The 18,248-nt window shown below is 50.5% G+C and overlaps 1 protein-coding gene across 1 annotated transcript in view; it reads left to right on the top strand.

The window, feature by feature from the left end:
• Positions 1 to 1,111: 1,111 nt before the first annotated feature.
• The window catches only part of LOC116985499 (mucin-7-like), a 38,757-nt gene continuing 21,620 nt past the window's right edge, over positions 1,112 to 18,248 (top strand). Inside the window, exons 1-4 of the mRNA XM_033040263.1 lie at positions 1,112 to 1,124; positions 7,317 to 7,493; positions 8,616 to 8,711; positions 10,401 to 10,553. Coding sequence (XP_032896154.1) covers positions 1,112 to 1,124; positions 7,317 to 7,493; positions 8,616 to 8,711; positions 10,401 to 10,553 — 439 coding nt within the window. The remainder of the gene's footprint in view (positions 1,125 to 7,316; positions 7,494 to 8,615; positions 8,712 to 10,400; positions 10,554 to 18,248) is intronic.

Below are 18,248 nucleotides of genomic sequence, written 5' to 3'. Positions count from 1 at the left end.
TGTGCCATTTTGTGGCTATGTGTGCCTATATTGTGCCATTTTGACTGTGGAGTCGATGGTAGCCCCCACTTAAGGTCCCTGGAGATGATGGTCCCAGGAACTTAAAAGACTCACAAATGTGACTGTGGTGTTGTTGATGGTGAGGGCGGTGTGGGGAGGGGAAGCCCTCCTAAAGTCCACAATCAATTACACTGTCTTAAGAGCACTGAGCTCTAGGTTGTTGCTACGGCACCAGGACGCCAGCTGTGTCACTTCCTGTCCGTAGGCAGATTCCTCCCCATCCAGGATCAGTCCAATCAGGGTTGTGTCATCCACAAACTTGATATGGTTGACAGAGGTGTCTGTGGAGGTGCAGTCATTGGTGTAGAGAGAGGAGAGGAGAGGAGAGAGTACGCAGCCTTGCGGTGCTCCAATGCTGAGCGTTTGCGGGTCCGAGATGTGCTTTTCCAGCCTCACATGCTGCTTCCTGTCTGTTAGGAAGCTGGTGATCCATCGACAGAGGGGTTCAGGCACAGTCAACTCGGAAAGTTTGTAGTGTAGTAGCTCTGGCACAATGGTGTTGAATGCAGAGCTAAAATCAACAAACAGGATCCTCGCATAGGTCCCCTGGCGGATCAGGTGCTGTAGGATGAAGTGCAGGCCCAGGTTGGCTGCGTCATCCACAGATCTATTGGCCCGATATGCAAACTGTAGAGGGTCCAGCAGGGAGTTTGTGATATTTTTCAGCTTGGACAGCATAAGCCTTTCAAGAGACTTCATGACTACAGAGGTCAGTGCGACAGGCCTTGTAGTCTTTGAGACAAGTAATCCTTGCCTTTTTGGGTACAGGGACAATAGTGGAGTCTTTGAAGCAGGCAGGGACAGTACATGTTTGCAGGGACTGGTTAAAAATGTCTGTATAAACTGGTGCCAGAGGTATAGAGTAGAGGGGGAAACATTGTCAGGTCCTGGAGATTTCCAGCTTTTTTGTCCTCTGAAAAGCCTTTCCACCTCCTCTATTTTTATTGTCGATGATGGAGAATTAATGTTGTGCAGCTCGGAGGGTGTAGGTGATTGTGTGTGAAGTGGTGATTGGAGGGGGGTGGGTGTAGAAGGGCCCAGTCTTTGCAGAATGCGGTCAGGCGGTGAGTGGGTGTACAGTGTTGGTTGAGGTGGCAAATGGTCCAGTCTTTTCATACTGGAGTCTTGCCTTAAGTAGGTGTGAAGTGGTGAATGTGAAGGGGAGGGTTCAGGGTTCATTCTTTGTAGACTGGGGTCTGGCTGTGTTGGTGGGGGACGGGGACGGGGACGGGGACGGGGACGGGGACGGGGGGGGGGGGCTACCAGGGCTATGTTTCTGATTTTCAAACCTGCGGTAAAACTCATTCAGGTCGTTGGTCAGCTGACGATTGGCCAAATAGACAATAGACAATAGGTGCAGGAGGAGGCCATTCGGCCCTACGAGCCAGCACCGCCATTCAATGTGATCATGGCTGATCATCCACAATCAGTACCTGTTCCTGTCTTTTCCTCATATCCCCTGACTCCATTATTTTTAAGAACACTATCCACCTGAGGCAGAGAATTCCACAGACTCACAGCTCTCCATGAGAAAAAGTGTTTCCTCATCTCCGTTCTAAATGGCTTACTCCTTATTCTTAAACTGTGGCCCCTGGTTCTGGACTCCCCCAACATCGGGAACATGTTTCCTGCCTCCAGCGTGTCCACACCCTTAACAATCTTATATGTTTCAATAAGATCCCTTCTCATCCTTCTAAACTCCAGAGTGTACAAGCCCAGCTGCTCTATTCTCTAAGCATATGACAGTCCCGCCATCCCGGGAATTAACCTTGTAAACCTACGCTGCACTCCCTCAATAGCAAGAATGTCCTTCCTCAAATTAGGCGAAGGAATTAGGGGCCGTTTCTGGTCGAGACCCTTCTTCAGACTGATGTGAGGGTGGGGAGGATGGGGAGAAGACAGGAAGAGGTGGAGACAGTGGGCTTAGGGAGAGCTGGGAAGGGGAAGAGAAAGCAGGGATTACCTGAAATTGAAGAAGTCAATGTTCATACCTCTGGGGTGTAATCTGCCCAAGCAACATATGTGGTGCTGCTCCTCCAATTTACGGTGGTCCTCACTCTGGCCAATGAAGCCCAGGACAGAAAGGTCGGATTCGGAATGGGAGGGGGAGTTGAAGTGCTGAGCCACCGGGAGATCAGGTTGGTTATTGTGAACCGAGCGGATGTGTTGGGCGAAGTGATCGCCAAGCCTACGCTTGGTCTCACCGATGTAGAGCAGTTGACACCTAGAGCAGCGGATGCAATAGATGAGGTTGGAGGAGATGCAGGTGAACCTCTGCCTCACCTGGAAAGACTGCTTGGGTCCTTGAATGGAGTCAAGGGGATGAGGTAAAGCGACAAGTGTAGCATTTCCTGCAGTTGCAAGTAAAGTGCCAGGAGAGGGGGTGGTTTTGGTGGGAATTGACCAGGGAGTTACGGAGAGAGCGGTCTCTGCAGAAAGCCAACAGGAGAGGAGATGGGAAGATGTGGCCAGTGGTGGGATCCCGTTCGTAGACAAAAAAGCTGCAGAGAATCAGCGGGTAAGGCAGCATCTATGGAGCGAAGGAATAGATGATGTTTCGGCTCGAGACCCTTCTTCAGATTGATGTCGGGGGGGTGGCACTATAAAGAACGGAAGAGGTGAAGACAGTAGGCTGTGGGAGAGCTGGGAACGGGAGGGGAAGGAGGGTGAAAGCAAGGACTACCTGAAATTAGAGAAGTCAATGTTCATACCGCTGGGGTGTAAACACCCAAACAAATATGAGGCGCTGTTCCTCCAATATGCGGTGGGGCTCACTCTGGCCATGGAGGAGACCCAGGACAGAGAGGTCGGATTCGGAATGGGAAGGGGAGTTGAAGTGTTGAGCCACGGGAGATCAGGTTGGTTAATGCGAACTGAGTGGAGGTGTTGTGCGAAGCGATCGCCAAGCCTGCGCTTGGTCTCACCGAGGTTGATCATACGCTGAATAATCCAACCACATTTTTGTTTGGAAGTGGAAATAAATAAAATAAATTGCATTCATTGCAACGTGCAAAAAGAATTGAGATACTGTATTATAGTTTTGCTGCATGTCATTGTGGTATATATCATGTCTTGATTGGTGAATATGTTTAGTTTGTGACTTTATTTGAAGCAGAAATAATATGTGAATGCTTCATTGAGCATATTTCCGACTTGTAACAATGCACTTTGTCCGAGCACATTATCGCACGCGTCTTGCAAGTCGTCTTAAACGACCACCTAAACCTAAATTGCAGAGAAAAAAAATTAAGTGAGAGCCCTGCAAGGCGTATAATATTTTTGACACTGTCATAGGCCTTTCTTACATATGATGTCACAACGCACTGTAGTCACTAAACAACCCTTCAGTAATTTTCCTTGCCCTCTATTTCAGAATAATAGTGTTTTAAGCCGATAACTCAACACTAGCACGGGCAGTAAATAAATAAATAAATAAATAACGCAGCTTTCCAGCCGCTTATCTCATTGGCCACGCTCAGCTGCAAATTGGTGTCAATCTGGTGGACCATTTTCATCTAGTCGTGGCGATGGGGGATTGGGAGGGACCTCGCAAGTGGAACAAGTGGCCCTGAGGTAGGTCCCTGTTCCCCAGTCACACAAGCTCTCATCCCCTGGTCTGACCTGTGACCCCACTTGGCCCAATCGCTCCATGGGTTCCAGCCTCAGCCCCTCACCCCTGGACCTATGCTTCCCTCCCCCTCATGGGAACATCATGCTCCCCCCTCCATCCTGGACTCTTCACTCTCTCTGGCACTGTCCACTATCCTACTCTCCCCAGCCTGGCCCCTCCCCTTGGTATAGTCCCCTCCCCTCATCTGCCCCCCCCCCACTTGCCCCAATACAGTCCCCTACACCCCCCCCCACTTGCCCCAATACAGTCCCCTACACCCCCCCCCCCACTTGCCCCAATACAGTCCCCTACACCCCCCCCCTGCCCCAATACGTCCCTACACCCCCCCCCCCACTTGCCCCAATACAAGTCCCCTACCACCCCCCCCCCCCACTTGCCCCAATACAGTCCCCTACCCCCCCCCCCACTTGCCCCAATACAGTCCCCTACACCCCCCCCCCCCACTTGCCCCAATACAGTCCCCTACACCCCCCCCCCACTTGCCCCAATACAGTCCCCTACACCCCCCCCACTTGCCCAAATACAGTCCCCTACACCCCCCCCCCCCCACTTGCCCCAATACAGTCCCCTACACCCCCCCCCACTTGCCCCAATACAGTCCCCAACACCCCCCCCCCCACTTGCCCCAATACAGTCCCCTACACCCCCCCCCACTTGCCCCAATACAGTCCCCTACACCCCCCCCCCACTTGCCCCAATACAGTCCCCTACACCCCCCCCCCCACTTGCCCCAATACAGTCCCCTACACATCCCCCACTTGCCCCAATACAGTCCCCTACACCCCCCCCCCACTTGCCCCAATACAGTCCCCTACACCCGCCCCCCACTTGCCCCAATACAGTCCCCTACACCCCCCCCCACTTGCCCCAATACAGTCCCCTACACACCCCCCCCACTTGCCCCAATACAGTCCCCTACCCCCCCCCCCCCACTTGCCCCAATACAGTCCCCTACCCCCCCCCCCACTTGCCCCAATACAGTCCCCTACACCCCCCCCACTTGCCCCAATACAGTCCCCTACACCCCACCCCCCCTTGCAGAGACACTGTCCCCTCCCTCCCCCAACAGTTCCTCCCTCCACACCTCCTTGGTTCACTCATCTCTTCCCACTCAAACCTTCCCTTCCACAGGGACTTTTTCCTGCAACCGCAGGAGATGTAACACCTGTCCCTGTACCTCCCCCCCTCACCTTCATCCAGTGACCCGGACAGACCATCCAGTTGATACTGGTCGCCCAATTATAGGAAGGATGTCAACAAAATAGAGAGAGTACAGAGGAGATTTACTAGAATGTTGCCTGGGTTTCAAAAACTAAGTTACAGAGAAAGGTTGAATAAGTTAGGGCTTTATTCTCTGGAGCGCAGAAGGTTAAGGGGGGACTTGATAGAGGTCTTTAAAACGATGAGAGTGATAGACAGAGTTGATGTGGATCAGCTTTTCCCTTTGAGAAAAGGGAAGATTCAAACAAGAGGAAATGACCAGAATTAAGGGACAGAAGTTTAGGGGTAACATGAGGGGGAACGTCTTTACTCCGAGAGTGGTAGCGGTGTGGAATGAGCTTCCAGTGGAAGTGGTGGAGGCAGGTTCGTTGGTATCATTTAAAAATAAATTGGATAGGCATATGGATGAGAAGGGAATGGAGGGTTATGGTATGAGTGCAGGCAGGTGGGACTAAGGGAAACAAGTTGTTCGGCACGGACTTGTAGAGCCGAGATGGCCTGTTTCCGTGCTGTAATTGTTATATGGTTATATGATACAGAGGATCACATGTACCTCCTCGAAGCCCATCTACTGCATCCAGTGTTCCCAATGCGGGCTCCTGTACATCGGTGAGACAAAGTGTGGACTCGGCAACACATGTTCACGGTCCACCAAGGTCTACTGAATCTGCCGGTTGCTAACCATTTTATCCCCTTCCCATTCCCACATCGACCTCCCTGTCCTGGGCCTCCTCCATTGCCAGAGTGAGGCCACAGACTGAAGGAACAGAACCTGGTCCGTTTGGGTCGCTTACATCCCAGCATTATCAGCAGTGAATTTCCCACTGATGCAACCTGCAACAAACCCCCCCACACTGCCCCACCCCACCCCCCTTTCTTCCTTCCAATCTGTGCCCCTCCTAAACTCACACCTATTCCTCACCTCACTCCCTCTGTCTCCACAACTTGCAACTCTTCAACCTTCCTGTCCCACACCTTCATGTTTTATTCTCTGGCCTTTGTTCCAACCATCTACCCACCAAAAACCCCTCTCACCCATGTCCACCTATTACCTGCCAAGCTTTGTCCTGCCTCCCCTCTCTTCCAGCTTCCCCCCATCCTGCAATTGGTCTGAGGAAGGCTCCCGACCTGAAACGTCACCTATCTATGTTCCCCAGAACTACTGCCTGACCCACTGAGTTACTCCAGCACTTTGTGTCCTTCACATTAAACCAGTCGGGTTCAGTGGAAATGGATGATTCCGTTGTGTGATGTGTAAGAGTGTTAAAGGAATACGGTCCGAGACACTTGGAAGGCTGGCACCCCCATTGTACCGAGCGTGCTGGATCAGTGGGGTATTACTGCAGTAACAGGCATGTGGTGAAATATGTGTGGATTGAGCAGAGACACTGTTGTCCCTGGAGCACATTGAGGACACGTCCAGTAGAACAGACCAGGGAACCAGTGACTGGGCTGTGGGGGATTTTCAGAAAGTATTTAGTACGTTCCTGCACAAGAGGCTGGTCAACAAGGTCAGAGCACATGGAGTTGTTCACACACTGACATGGATTGAGAATTGGCTTTTGGACAGAGAGCAACAGGTGGGAATAAGCAGATCATTCTCAGGTTGGCAGCAGTGACGTGTGGGTACAAGAGGGCTCAGTGTTTGGGTCCCGGTGAGTCACAGTCTGTATCAATAACTTGGCTGGGACGATCATCTGTGGACTGAGATACACCGTGATATCTCCCACTGACCCGTAGTGCCCATCAGTGTGCCCCCTGGGACCAAGCCTGGGACCCCCTCCCTGGGACCGTGATATCCCCTATACTCCCCGCCCCCCCTCAAGGGACCCAAACTGACCCACAACCCCTCCCCATTGACCGAGGCTTCTCCTCCCCTCCCCCCTGGGACCAAGACCACCCCTCGAAACCCAAACTGAGCCGTCCCCTATCCCCTCCCCCAGGGATCTCCCCTCCCCGAGACCGAGTGAGCCGGCGGGTGAGGGGGAAGCAGGGAGAGGGTGGAGTGGGACAGAGGGGGTGGGAGAGGTGCGTGGGTGAGAGAGAGGGAAAGGGTGGGTGAGGGGGAGGCAGGGTCGAGGAGGAGGTGAGAGGGCAGGGAGGGGCGAGCATCCCACAGAGCTGCTGGATTATTTCCACACTACACCCACTGTCTGTCCACACTTTATTACAGATCCAGCCTCCGTACCAACTGTGGAACCCCAGGAAACAACACCTGAACCCCAGGAAACAACACCTGAACCCCAGGAAAAAACAGCTGAACCCCAGGAAACAACACCTGAACCCCAGGAAACAACAGCTGAACCCCAGGAAACAACAGCTGAACCCCAGGAAACAACAGCTGAACCCCAGGAAACAACACCTGAACCCCAGGAAACAACAGCTGAACCCCAGGAAACAACAGCTGAACCCCAGGAAACAACACCTGAACCCCAGGATACAACAGCTGAACCCCAGGAAACAACAACTGAACCCCAGGAAACAACAACTGAACCCCAGGAAACAACAGCTGAACCCCAGGAAACAGCAGCTGAACCCCGGAAGGATGTGTCCACCGTCCCAGAACCAGATACAACCCCAGGTATTGATGGTTTTTATCTGACATCAGGTATTGATATTTCTGACCCCAAATGTCGGTGCTGGTGGGGAAAGGGCAGGGGAGGGTGACTTGAGGAATATTGGCATCGAGGAGATGGAGGAGAGAGGCTGGGGTGTGAGGTGAGGAAATCTGGAGAGAGAGAGGGGAAGAGGGGGTCTGTAATGGACGGGAGGGTGTGTGGAGTGGGGATGGGGAGGTCTGGAAGGTTGGTGCTGGGGAGTGTGGAGTGGGGAGAGAGAGGTCTGGTATTGGGGTGGAGGTGGCAGGAGGGAGTGTGGGGAGATGGGCCTGGAATCCATTGGTGGGAGCGGACACCAGGGGAGGGTGAATGTGGGATAGTGTGGAGAGGGGAGGAGGGCAAGTAGAAATGTGAGTATCGTGGAAGAGAAGGGCAGGTATAGCACGGGAACAGGCCCTTCGTCCTTCGACCCTAATTCCGCGATGACCAGTGGTCCCCGTACACTTGCACTATCCTGTACACTGGGGACAATTACAATTTATACCAAAGACAATTAACCTACAAACCTGTACGTCGTTGGAGTGTGAGAGGACACCCGGGGAAACCCACGCAGTCACATGGAGAACGTGCAAACTCCACACAGACAGCAGCCGTACTCAGGAACTAACTCAGGTCTCTGGCGCAGTGAGGCAGCAACTCTACCGCTGCCCCTTGTGCTGCCCTAAGGAGTGAATGGGTGACAGAAGTTTGCGGGAGGAGGGGGAATGTCAGTGGAGAGCTTGTGGAGAATGTATTTTGGTGACTGACTGACACTCGGGGGCGGGGGCTGAATGGTGAAGCGAGTGAGCGTGTGCGCGGATTGGGTGAGGGGTGTGAGTGAGTCGGGAAAAGGATGGATTTAGTCAGGATCCAGGGATAGAACTCTGTAGGAGAGTCGAGGAGGAACAAGGAAGCGTGGCGTGGAGCGTGTTGGAGGAATGTGTAATGTTCCAGGTGAGATGTGGGACCTGTGAGATTTGGTGTGTGTTGTTATCAGCATGAACTGGTGACTCTTGGTCTCTGCAGCTGACTTCCCTCCTGATCAGTTGTTCAATGTGTTTTTACTCATTTACCCTCCCTGTCCCTCCTCCTCTCTCTTCTTCCAGATCCACCGTTGGACACAACACTGGAACCCCAGGGAACAGGGACTGGAGACTCTGGTCCGGGTTTAACTAGTGACCCAGCAGGGTCTGCAAGCTCAGGTATCAGTGGTGGGGAGCATGGAACATAGATAACGGTGGCATGGTGGTGCAGCGGTAGAGTTGCTGGCTTACAGCGCCAGAGACCCGGGTTTGATCCTGACTATGGGTGCTGTCTGTACGGAGTTTGTACGTTCTCTCCGTGACCTGCGTGGGTTTTCTCTGGGTGCTTCGGTTTCCTCCCACACCCCAAAGTCATTCAGGTTTGTAGGTTAATTGACTTGGTATCATTGTAAATTGTCCCTGGTTCCTGTCCCACACCTTCATGTTTAATTCTCTGGCCTTTGTTCCAACCATCTACCCACCAAAAACCCCTCTCACCCATGTCCACCTATTACCTGCCAAGCTTTGTCCTGCCTCCCCTCTCTTCCAGCTTCCCCCCATCCTGCAATTGGTCTGAGGAAGGCTCCCGACCTGAAACGTCACCTATCTATGTTCCCCAGAACTACTGCCTGACCCACTGAGTTACTCCAGCACTTTGTGTCCTTCACATTAAACCAGTCGGGTTCAGTGGAAATGGATGATTCCGTTGTGTGATGTGTAAGAGTGTTAAAGGAATACGGTCCGAGACACTTGAAAGGCTGGCACCACCATTGTACCGAGCGTGCTGGATCAGTGGGGTATTACTGCAGTAACAGGCATGTGGTGAAATATGTGTGGATTGAGCAGAGACACTGTTGTCCCTGGAGCACATTGAGGACACGTCCAGTAGAACAGACCAGGGAACCAGTGACTGGGCTGTGGGGTACGTTCCTGCACAAGAGGCTGGTCAACAAGGTCAGAGCACATGGAATTGTTCACACACTGACATGGATTGAGAATTGGCTTTTGGACAGAGAGCAACAGGTGGGAATAAGCAGATCATTCTCAGGTTGGGAGCTGTGACGTGTGGGTACAAGAGGGCTCAGTGTTTGGGTCCCGGTGAGTCATAGTCTGTATCAATAACTTGGCTGGGATGATCATCTGTGGACTGAGATACACCGTGATATCTCCCACTGACCCGCAGTGTCCCTCACTGTGCCCCCGGGACCAAGCCTGGGACCCCCTCCCTGGGACCGTGATATCCCCTATACTCCCCCTCCCCCCTCAAGGGACCCAGACTGACCCACAACCCCTCCCTGGGACCGTGATATCCCCTATACTCCTCCCCCCTCAAGGGACCCAAACTGACCCACACCCCCTCCCCATTGACCGAGGCTTCTCCTCCCCTCCCCCCTGGTACCAAGACCACCCCTAGAAACCCAAACTGAGCCGTCCCCTATCCCCTCCCCCAGGGAACTCCCCTCCCCGAGACCGAGTGAGCCGGCGGGTGAGGGGGAGGCAGGGTCGAGGAGGAGGTGAGAGGGCAGGGAGGGGCGAGCGGAGGGGAATGAGGCAGAGAGATGGACGGAGAGTATTGAGTGACGATGGGAATGATGGGGGTGAGGAGCAGAGGGAGTGGGGAGCGGAGTGACGCAGGCACTGGTCCCAATGTGTGAGGTGTGTGGGGTGGAGGAGCTGGGAGGCAGTAACGGTCACTCCACTGTGGAGTGGGATGTACTGGGGGTGTCAGGATACACGGTGCAGGAGAGGGCGGGACCGTTGGTGTCACCAGAGACTGGTGTCGGCCGTGCACTTCCCTCTGCTCCCATCCCACAGAGCTGCTGGATTATTTCCACACTACACCCACTGTCTGTACACACTTTATTACAGATCCAGCCTCCGTACAAACTGTGGAACCTCAGGAAACAGCAGCTGAACCCCAGGAAACAGCAGCTGAACCCCAAGAAACAGCAGCTGAACCCCAGGAAACAACCGAACCCCGGCAGGATTTGTCCACCGTACCAGTACCAGATACAAGCTCAGGTATTGATGTGGGGATCGTTGGAACAGGTTTATCCCCCAAACATCCGAAAGTGAGGGAGTGGGGGGGGGGGGGAGGAGGGGGTTGGGAGTGGTGGGAGCAGATGAGGAAGCAGGTGGAAAGGAGGGGGTAGGGAGTGAGGGGAGGGGGTATCAAGTGGGGGCAGAAGGGTGGAGGAGGAGGGGGGGATGGAGTGGGGGGGAGGGAACAGTCGATAGTGAGGGGGAGGGAGATGAGGTTTCGGAGTGGGGGTGATCGTGATTGGGGGGGGGCAGAGTGGAGGGGGAGAGAGTGAGTGGAGGGGGAGATGGTGGAGTGTGTTGGGAGTGGGAGAGGAGTGGGAGTGAGCATGGGGTGGGGATGTCGGGAGTGTGGGGTCGTGGGGGTGGTGTGGAGTGAGGAGAGGTAGCAGGAGGGATCTGGGGAGTGGGTGTGGGAGCTGTTGGAGGGAGTGGATCTCAGGGAGAGTGGAGGTGGGTACATGGGCGTGGGGTCGTGGGGAGGGGGGTGGAGGGTCATGGGGAGTAGGAATGTACGGGGTGTGATGAGTGAGGGCTGCAGCAAGTCTGTGAGATCGAAGATTGACGAGTTTCAGACAGTCGGCTCTCCCCGACCCTCAGGGTCAGTAATCCCACAGTGTGGAGTGAGATCCTGACTCACCCTGAAGCAACAAAGACACAGCATCACTGCCCTGTGTAGCTGCCCAGTCTATATAACCATATAACAATTACAGCACAGAAACAGGCCACCTCGGCCCTTCTAGTCCGTGCCGAACACTTATTCCCCCATAGTCCCATCTACCTGCACTCAGACCATAACCCTCCATTCCTTTCCCGTCCATATAACTATCTAATTTATTTTTAAATGATAAAACGAACCTGCCTCCACCACTTCCACTGGAAGCTCATTCCACACAGCTACCACTCTGAGTAAAGAAGTTCCCCCTAATGTTACCCCTAAACTTATGTCCCTTAATTCTCAAGTCATGTCCTCTTGTTTGAAACTTCACTACTCTCAATGGGAAAAGTTACCCACGCCAACTCTGTCTATCCCCCTTAACCTTCTGAGCTCCAAAGAATAAAGACTTTATTGTTCAACCTTTCTCTGTAACTTAGTTGCTGAAACCCAGGCAACATTCTAGTAAATCTCCTCTGTACACTCTCTATTTTGTTGACATCCTTCCTATAATTAGGCGACCAAAATTGTACACCATACTCCAGAATTGGCCTCACCAATGCTTTGTACAATTTTAACATTACATCCCAGCTTCTATACTCAATGCTCTGATTTATAAAGGCCAGCACACCAAAAGCTGTCTTTACCACCCAATCTACATGAGATTCCAACTTCAGGGAACTGTGCACTGATATTCCTAGATCCCTCTGTTCAACTGCATTCCTCAACTCACTTCCATTTACCATGTACGTCCTATTTTGATTTGTCCTGCCAAGATGTAGAATCTCACACTTATCAGCATTAAACTCCATCTGCCATCTTTCAGCCCACTCTTCCAAATGGCCTAAATCTCTCTGTAGACTTTGAAAATCTACTTCATTATCCACAACACCACCTATCTTAGTATCATCTGCATATTTACTAATCCAATTTACCACACCATCATCCAGATCATTGATGTACATGACAAACAACAGTGGACCCAACACAGATCCCTGTGGCACCCCACTAGTCACTGGCCTCCAACCTGACAAACAACCATCCACCATTACACTCTGGCGTCTCCCATTCAACCACTGTTGAATCCATCTTGCTACTCCACCATTAATACCCAACAATTGAATCTTCTTAACCAACCTTCCATGAGGAACCTTGTCAAAGGCCTTACTGAAGTACATATAGACAACATCCACTGCTTTACCCTCATCAATTTCCAGAGTAACCTCTTCAAAAAATTCAAGAAGATTAGTCAAACATGACCTTCCAGGCACAAATCCATGTTCCGAATCAGACCCTGTTTATCCAGATGCTTATATATATCATCTCTAAATATCCTTTCCATTAATTTGCCCACCACAGACATCAAACTAACAGGTCTATAATTGCTAGGTTTACTCTTAGAACCCTTTTAAAACAATGGAACAACATGCGCAGTACGCCAATCCTCCGACACTATTCCCGTTTCTAATGACAATTGAAATATTTCTATCATAGCCCCTGCTATTTCTACACTAACTTCCCTCAATGTCCTAGGGAATATCCTGTCAGGACCTGGAGACTTATCCATGTTTATATTTTTCAAAAGTGTCAGTACTTCCTCTTCTTTGAATCTCATAGTTTCCATAGCTACTCTACTTGTTTCCCTTACCTCACATAATTCAATATCCTTCTCCTTGGTGAATACCGAAGAAAATAAATTGTTCAATATCTCCCCCATCTCTTTTGGCTCTGCAGATAGCTGTCCACTCTGAATCTCTAATGGACCAATTTTATCCCTTGTTATCCTTTTGCTATTAATACAGCTGTAGAAACCCTTTGGATTTACTTTCACCTTACTTGCCAAAGCAACCTCATATCTTCTTTTAGCTTTTCTAATTTATTTCTTAAGATTCTTTTTACATTCTTTATACTCCTCAAGCACCTCATTTACTCCATGCTGCCTATAATTATTGTAGGTCTCTCTTTTTTTCCGAACCAATTTCCCTTGAAAACCAGGGCTCTTCCAATTTTTACTATTTCCTTTCAACCGAACAGGGACATAAAGATACTGTACTCTTAAAATGTAATCTTTAAATGTCCTCCATTTCTCTTCCACATCTTTCCCATAAAACAAAATGTCCCAGTTCACTCCTTTTAAATCATTTCGCATCTCATTAAAGTTAACCTTTCTACAATCAAAAATCGCAACCCTGGGACCAGTTCTGACCCTCTCCATAATTATATTGAAACTAATGGTATTGTGATCACTGGACCCGAACTGTTCCCCAACACATACCTCCACCACCTGTCCCGTCTCATTTCCTAACAGGAGGTCCAGCACCGCCCCTTCTCTAGTAGGTACCTCTATGTATTGCTGCAAAAAACTATCCTGCACACATTTTACAAACTCCAACCCATCCAGCCCATTTACAGAATGTGTTTCCCAGTCTATGTGTGGAAAATTGAAATCTCCCACAATCACTACCTTGTGCTTACTACTAATATCTGCAATCTCCTTACATATTTGCTCTTCCAATTCTCGCTCCCCATTAGGCGGACTATAATACACCCCTATAAGTGTTGCTGCACCTTTCCCATTTATCAGTTCCACCCAAATAGCCTCCCTAGACGAGCCCTCTAATCTATCCTGCCAAAGCACTGCTGTAATATCTTCCCTGACAAGCAATGCAACACCTCCACCTCTTGCCTCTCCAATTCTATCACACCTGAAGCAACAAAATCCTGGAATATTTAGTTTCCAATCACAGCCCTCCTGCAACCATGTTTCACTGATCGCCACAACATCATACTTCCAGGTGTCAATCCAGGCTCTAAGCTCATCCACCTTTCTTACAATGCTCCTAGCATTAAAATATACACATTTAAGAAACCCACCCTCTCTTATTCTCTGTTTATTATCTTTTTCTTCTTTCTCCCCTACATGTTGTGTCCGAGTGCTTCCCTTGTCTGTAGTCGAGGAGGAGGAGGTGGGAGGGCAGGGAGGGGCGAGCGGAGGGGAATTAGGGCAGAGAGATGGATGGAGAGTATTGAGTGACGATGGGAATGATGGGGGTGAGGAGCAGAGGGAGTGGGGAGCGGAGTGACGCAGGGACTGGTCCCAATGTGTGAGGTGTGTGGGGTGGAGGAGCTGGGAGGCAGTAACGGTCACTCCACTGTGGAGTGGGATGTACTGGGGGTGTCAGGATACACGGTGCAGGAGAGGGCGGGACCGTTGGTGTCACCAGAGACTGGTGTCGGTTGTGCACTTCCCTCTGCTCCCATCCCACAGAGCTGCTGGATTATTTCCACACTTCACCCACTGTCTGTACACACTTTATTACAGATCCAGCCTCCGTACCAACTGTGGAACCCCAGGATACAGCAGCTGAACCCCAGGATACAACACCTGAACCCCAGGAAACAGCAGCTGAACCCCAGGAAACAGCTGCTCAACCCCAGGAAACACCCAAACCCCAGGAAACACCTGAACCCCAGGAAACACCTGAACCCCAGGAAACAGCAGCTGAACCCCAGGAAACAACACACGAACCCCAGGAAACAACAACTGAACCCCAGGAAACAGCAGCTGAACCCCAGGAAACAGCAGCTGAACCCCAGGAAACACCCAAACCCCAGGAAACACCTGAACCCCAGGAAACAGCAGCTGAACCCCAGGAAACAACAGCTGAACCCCAGGAAACAACAGCTGAACCCCAGGAAACAACACCTGAACCCCAGGAAACACCTGAACCCCAGGAAAGACCTGCACCCCAGGAAACACCCGAACCCCAGGAAACAGCAGCTGAACCCCAGGAAACAGCAGCTGAACCCCAGGATACAACACCTGAACCCCAGGAAACACCTGAACCCCAGGAAACACCTGAACCCCAGGAAACACCCGAACCCCAGGAAACAGCAGCTGAACCCCAGGAAACAGCAGCTGAACCCCAGGATACAACACCTGAACCCCAGGAAACACCTGAACCCCAGGAAACAACACCTGAACCCCAGGAAACACCCGAACCCCAGGAAACAGCAGCTGAACCCCAGGATAAAACAACTGAACCCCAGGAAACAACAACTGAACCCCAGGAAATAACCGAACCCCGGCAGGATTTGTCCACCGTACCAGTACCAGATACAAGCTCAGGTATTGATGTGGGGATCGTTGGAACAGGTTCTTCCCCCAAACGTCCGAATGTGAGGGAGTGGGGGGGAGGGTGGAGGGGAGTTGGAGGGGGAGGAGGGGGTTGGGAGTGGTGGGAGCAGATGAGGAAGCAGGTGGAAAGGAGGGGGTAGGGAGTGAGGGGAGGGGGTATCAAGTGGGGGCAGAAGGGTGGAGGAGGAGGGGGGGATGGAGTGGGGGGGAGGGAACAGTCGATAGTGAGGGGGAGGGAGATGAGGTTTGGGAGTGGGGGTGATCGTGATTGGGGGGGGGAGCAGAGTGGAGGGGGAGAGAGTGAGTGGAGGGGGAGATGGAGTGTGTTGGGAGTGGGAGAGGAGTGGGAGTGAGTATGGGGTGGGGATGTCGGGAGTGTGGGGTCGTGGGGGTGGTGTGGAGTGAGGAGAGGTAGCAGGAGGGATCTGGGGAGTGGGTGTGGGAGCTGTTGGAGGGAGTGGATCTCAGGGAGAGTGGAGGTGGGTACATGGGCGTGGGGTCGTGGGGAGGGGGGTGGAGGGTCATGGGGAGTAGGAATGTACGGGGTGTGATGAGTGAGGGCTGCAGCAAGTCTGTGAGATCGAAGATTGACGAGTTTCAGACAGTCGGCTCTCCCCGACCCTCAGGGTCAGTAATCCCACAGTGTGGAGTGAGATCCTGACTCACCCTGAAGCAACAAAGACACAGCATCACTGCCCTGTGTAGCTGCCCAGTCTATATAACCATATAACAATTACAGCACAGAAACAGGCCACCTCGGCCCTTCTAGTCCGTGCCGAACACTTATTCCCCCATACTCCCATCGACCTGCACTCAGACCATAACCCTCCATTCCTTTCCCGTCCATATACCTACCCAATTTATTTTTAAATGATAAAATCGAACCTGCCTCCACCACTTCCACTGGAAGCTCATTCCCCACAGCTACCACTCTGAGTAAAGAAGTTCCCCCTAATGTTACCCCTAAACTTATGTCCCTTAATTCTCAAGTCATGTCCTCTTGTTTGAATCTTCCCTACTCTCAATGGGAAAAGTTACCCACGTCAACTCTGTCTATCCCCCTTAACCTTCTGAGCTCCAAAGAATAAAGACTTTATTGTTCAACCTTTCTCTGTAACTTAGTTGCTGAAACCCAGGCAACATTCTAGTAAATCTCCTCTGTACTCTCTCTATTTTGTTGACATCCTTCCTATAATTAGGCGACCGAAATTGTACACTATACTCCAGAATTGGCCTCACCAATGCTTTGTACAATTTTAACATTACATCCCAGCTTCGATACTCAATGCTCTGATTTATAAAGGCCAGCACACCAAAAGCTTTCTTTACCACCCAATCTACATGAGATTCCAACTTCAGGGAACTGTGCACTGATATTCCTAGATCCCTCTGTTCAACTGCATTCCTCAACTCACTTCCATTTACCATGTACGTCCTATTTTGATTTGTCCTGCCAAGATGTAGAATCTCACACTTATCAGCATTAAACTCCATCTGCCATCTTTCAGCCCACTCTTCCAAATGGCCTAAATCTCTCTGTAGACTTTGAAAATCTACTTCATTATCCACAACACCACCTATCTTAGTATCATCTGCATATTTACTAATCCAATTTACCACACCATCATCCAGATCATTGATGTACATGACAAACATGAATGGACCCAACACAGATCCCTGTGGCACCCCACTAGTCACTGGCCTCCAACCTGACAAACAACCATCCACCATTACACTCTGGCGTCTCCCATTCAACCACTGTTGAATCCATCTTGTTACTCCACCATTAATACCCAACAATTGAATCTTCTTAACCAACCTTCCATGAGGAACCTTGTCAAAGGCCTTACTGAAGTCCATATAGACAACATCCACTGCTTTACCCTCATCAATTTCCAGAGTAACCTCTTCAAAAAATTCAAGAAGATTAGTCAAACATGACCTTCCAGGCACAAATCCATGTTCCGAATCAGACCCTGTTTATCCAGATGCTTATATATTTCATCTCTAAATATCCTTTCCATTAATTTGCCCACCACAGACATCAAACTAACAGGTCTATAATTGCTAGGTTTACTCTTAGAACCCTTTTAAAACAATGGAACAACATGCGCAGTACGCCAATCCTCCGACACTATTCCCGTTTCTAATGACAATTGAAATATTTCTATCATAGCCCCTGCTATTTCTACACTAACTTCCCTCAATGTCCTAGGGAATATCCTGTCAGGACCTGGAGACTTATCCATGTTTATATTTTTCAAAAGTGTCAGTACTTCCTCTTCTTTGAATCTCATAGTTTCCATAGCTACTCTACTTGTTTCCCTTACCTCACATAATTCAATATCCTTCTCCTTGGTGAATACCGAAGAAAATAAATTGTTCAATATCTCCCCCATCTCTTTTGGCTCTGCAGATAGCTGTCCACTCTGAATCTCTAATGGACCAATTTTATCCCTTGTTATCCTTTTGCTATTAATACAGCTGTAGAAACCCTTTGGATTTACTTTCACCTTACTTGCCAAAGCAACCTCATATCTTCTTTTAGCTTTTCTAATTTATTTCTTAAGATTCTTTTTACATTCTTTATACTCCTCAAGCACCTCATTTACTCCATGCTGCCTATAATTATTGTAGGTCTCTCTTTTTTTCCGAACCAATTTCCCTTGAAAACCAGGGCTCTTCCAATTTTTACTATTTCCTTTCAACCGAACAGGGACATAAAGATACTGTACTCTTAAAATGTAATCTTTAAATGTCCTCCATTTCTCTTCCACATCTTTCCCATAAAACAAAATGTCCCAGTTCACTCCTTTTAAATCATTTCGCATCTCATTAAAGTTAGCCTTTCTACAATCAAAAATCGCAACCCTGGGACCAGTTC

This window comes from Amblyraja radiata, chromosome 22 (assembly GCF_010909765.2).
Source record: "Amblyraja radiata isolate CabotCenter1 chromosome 22, sAmbRad1.1.pri, whole genome shotgun sequence".
Classification (NCBI taxonomy): domain Eukaryota; kingdom Metazoa; phylum Chordata; class Chondrichthyes; order Rajiformes; family Rajidae; genus Amblyraja; species Amblyraja radiata.
Note: the sequence above shows the minus strand (reverse complement) of the source record. Positions and strands in the feature narration are given on the sequence as shown.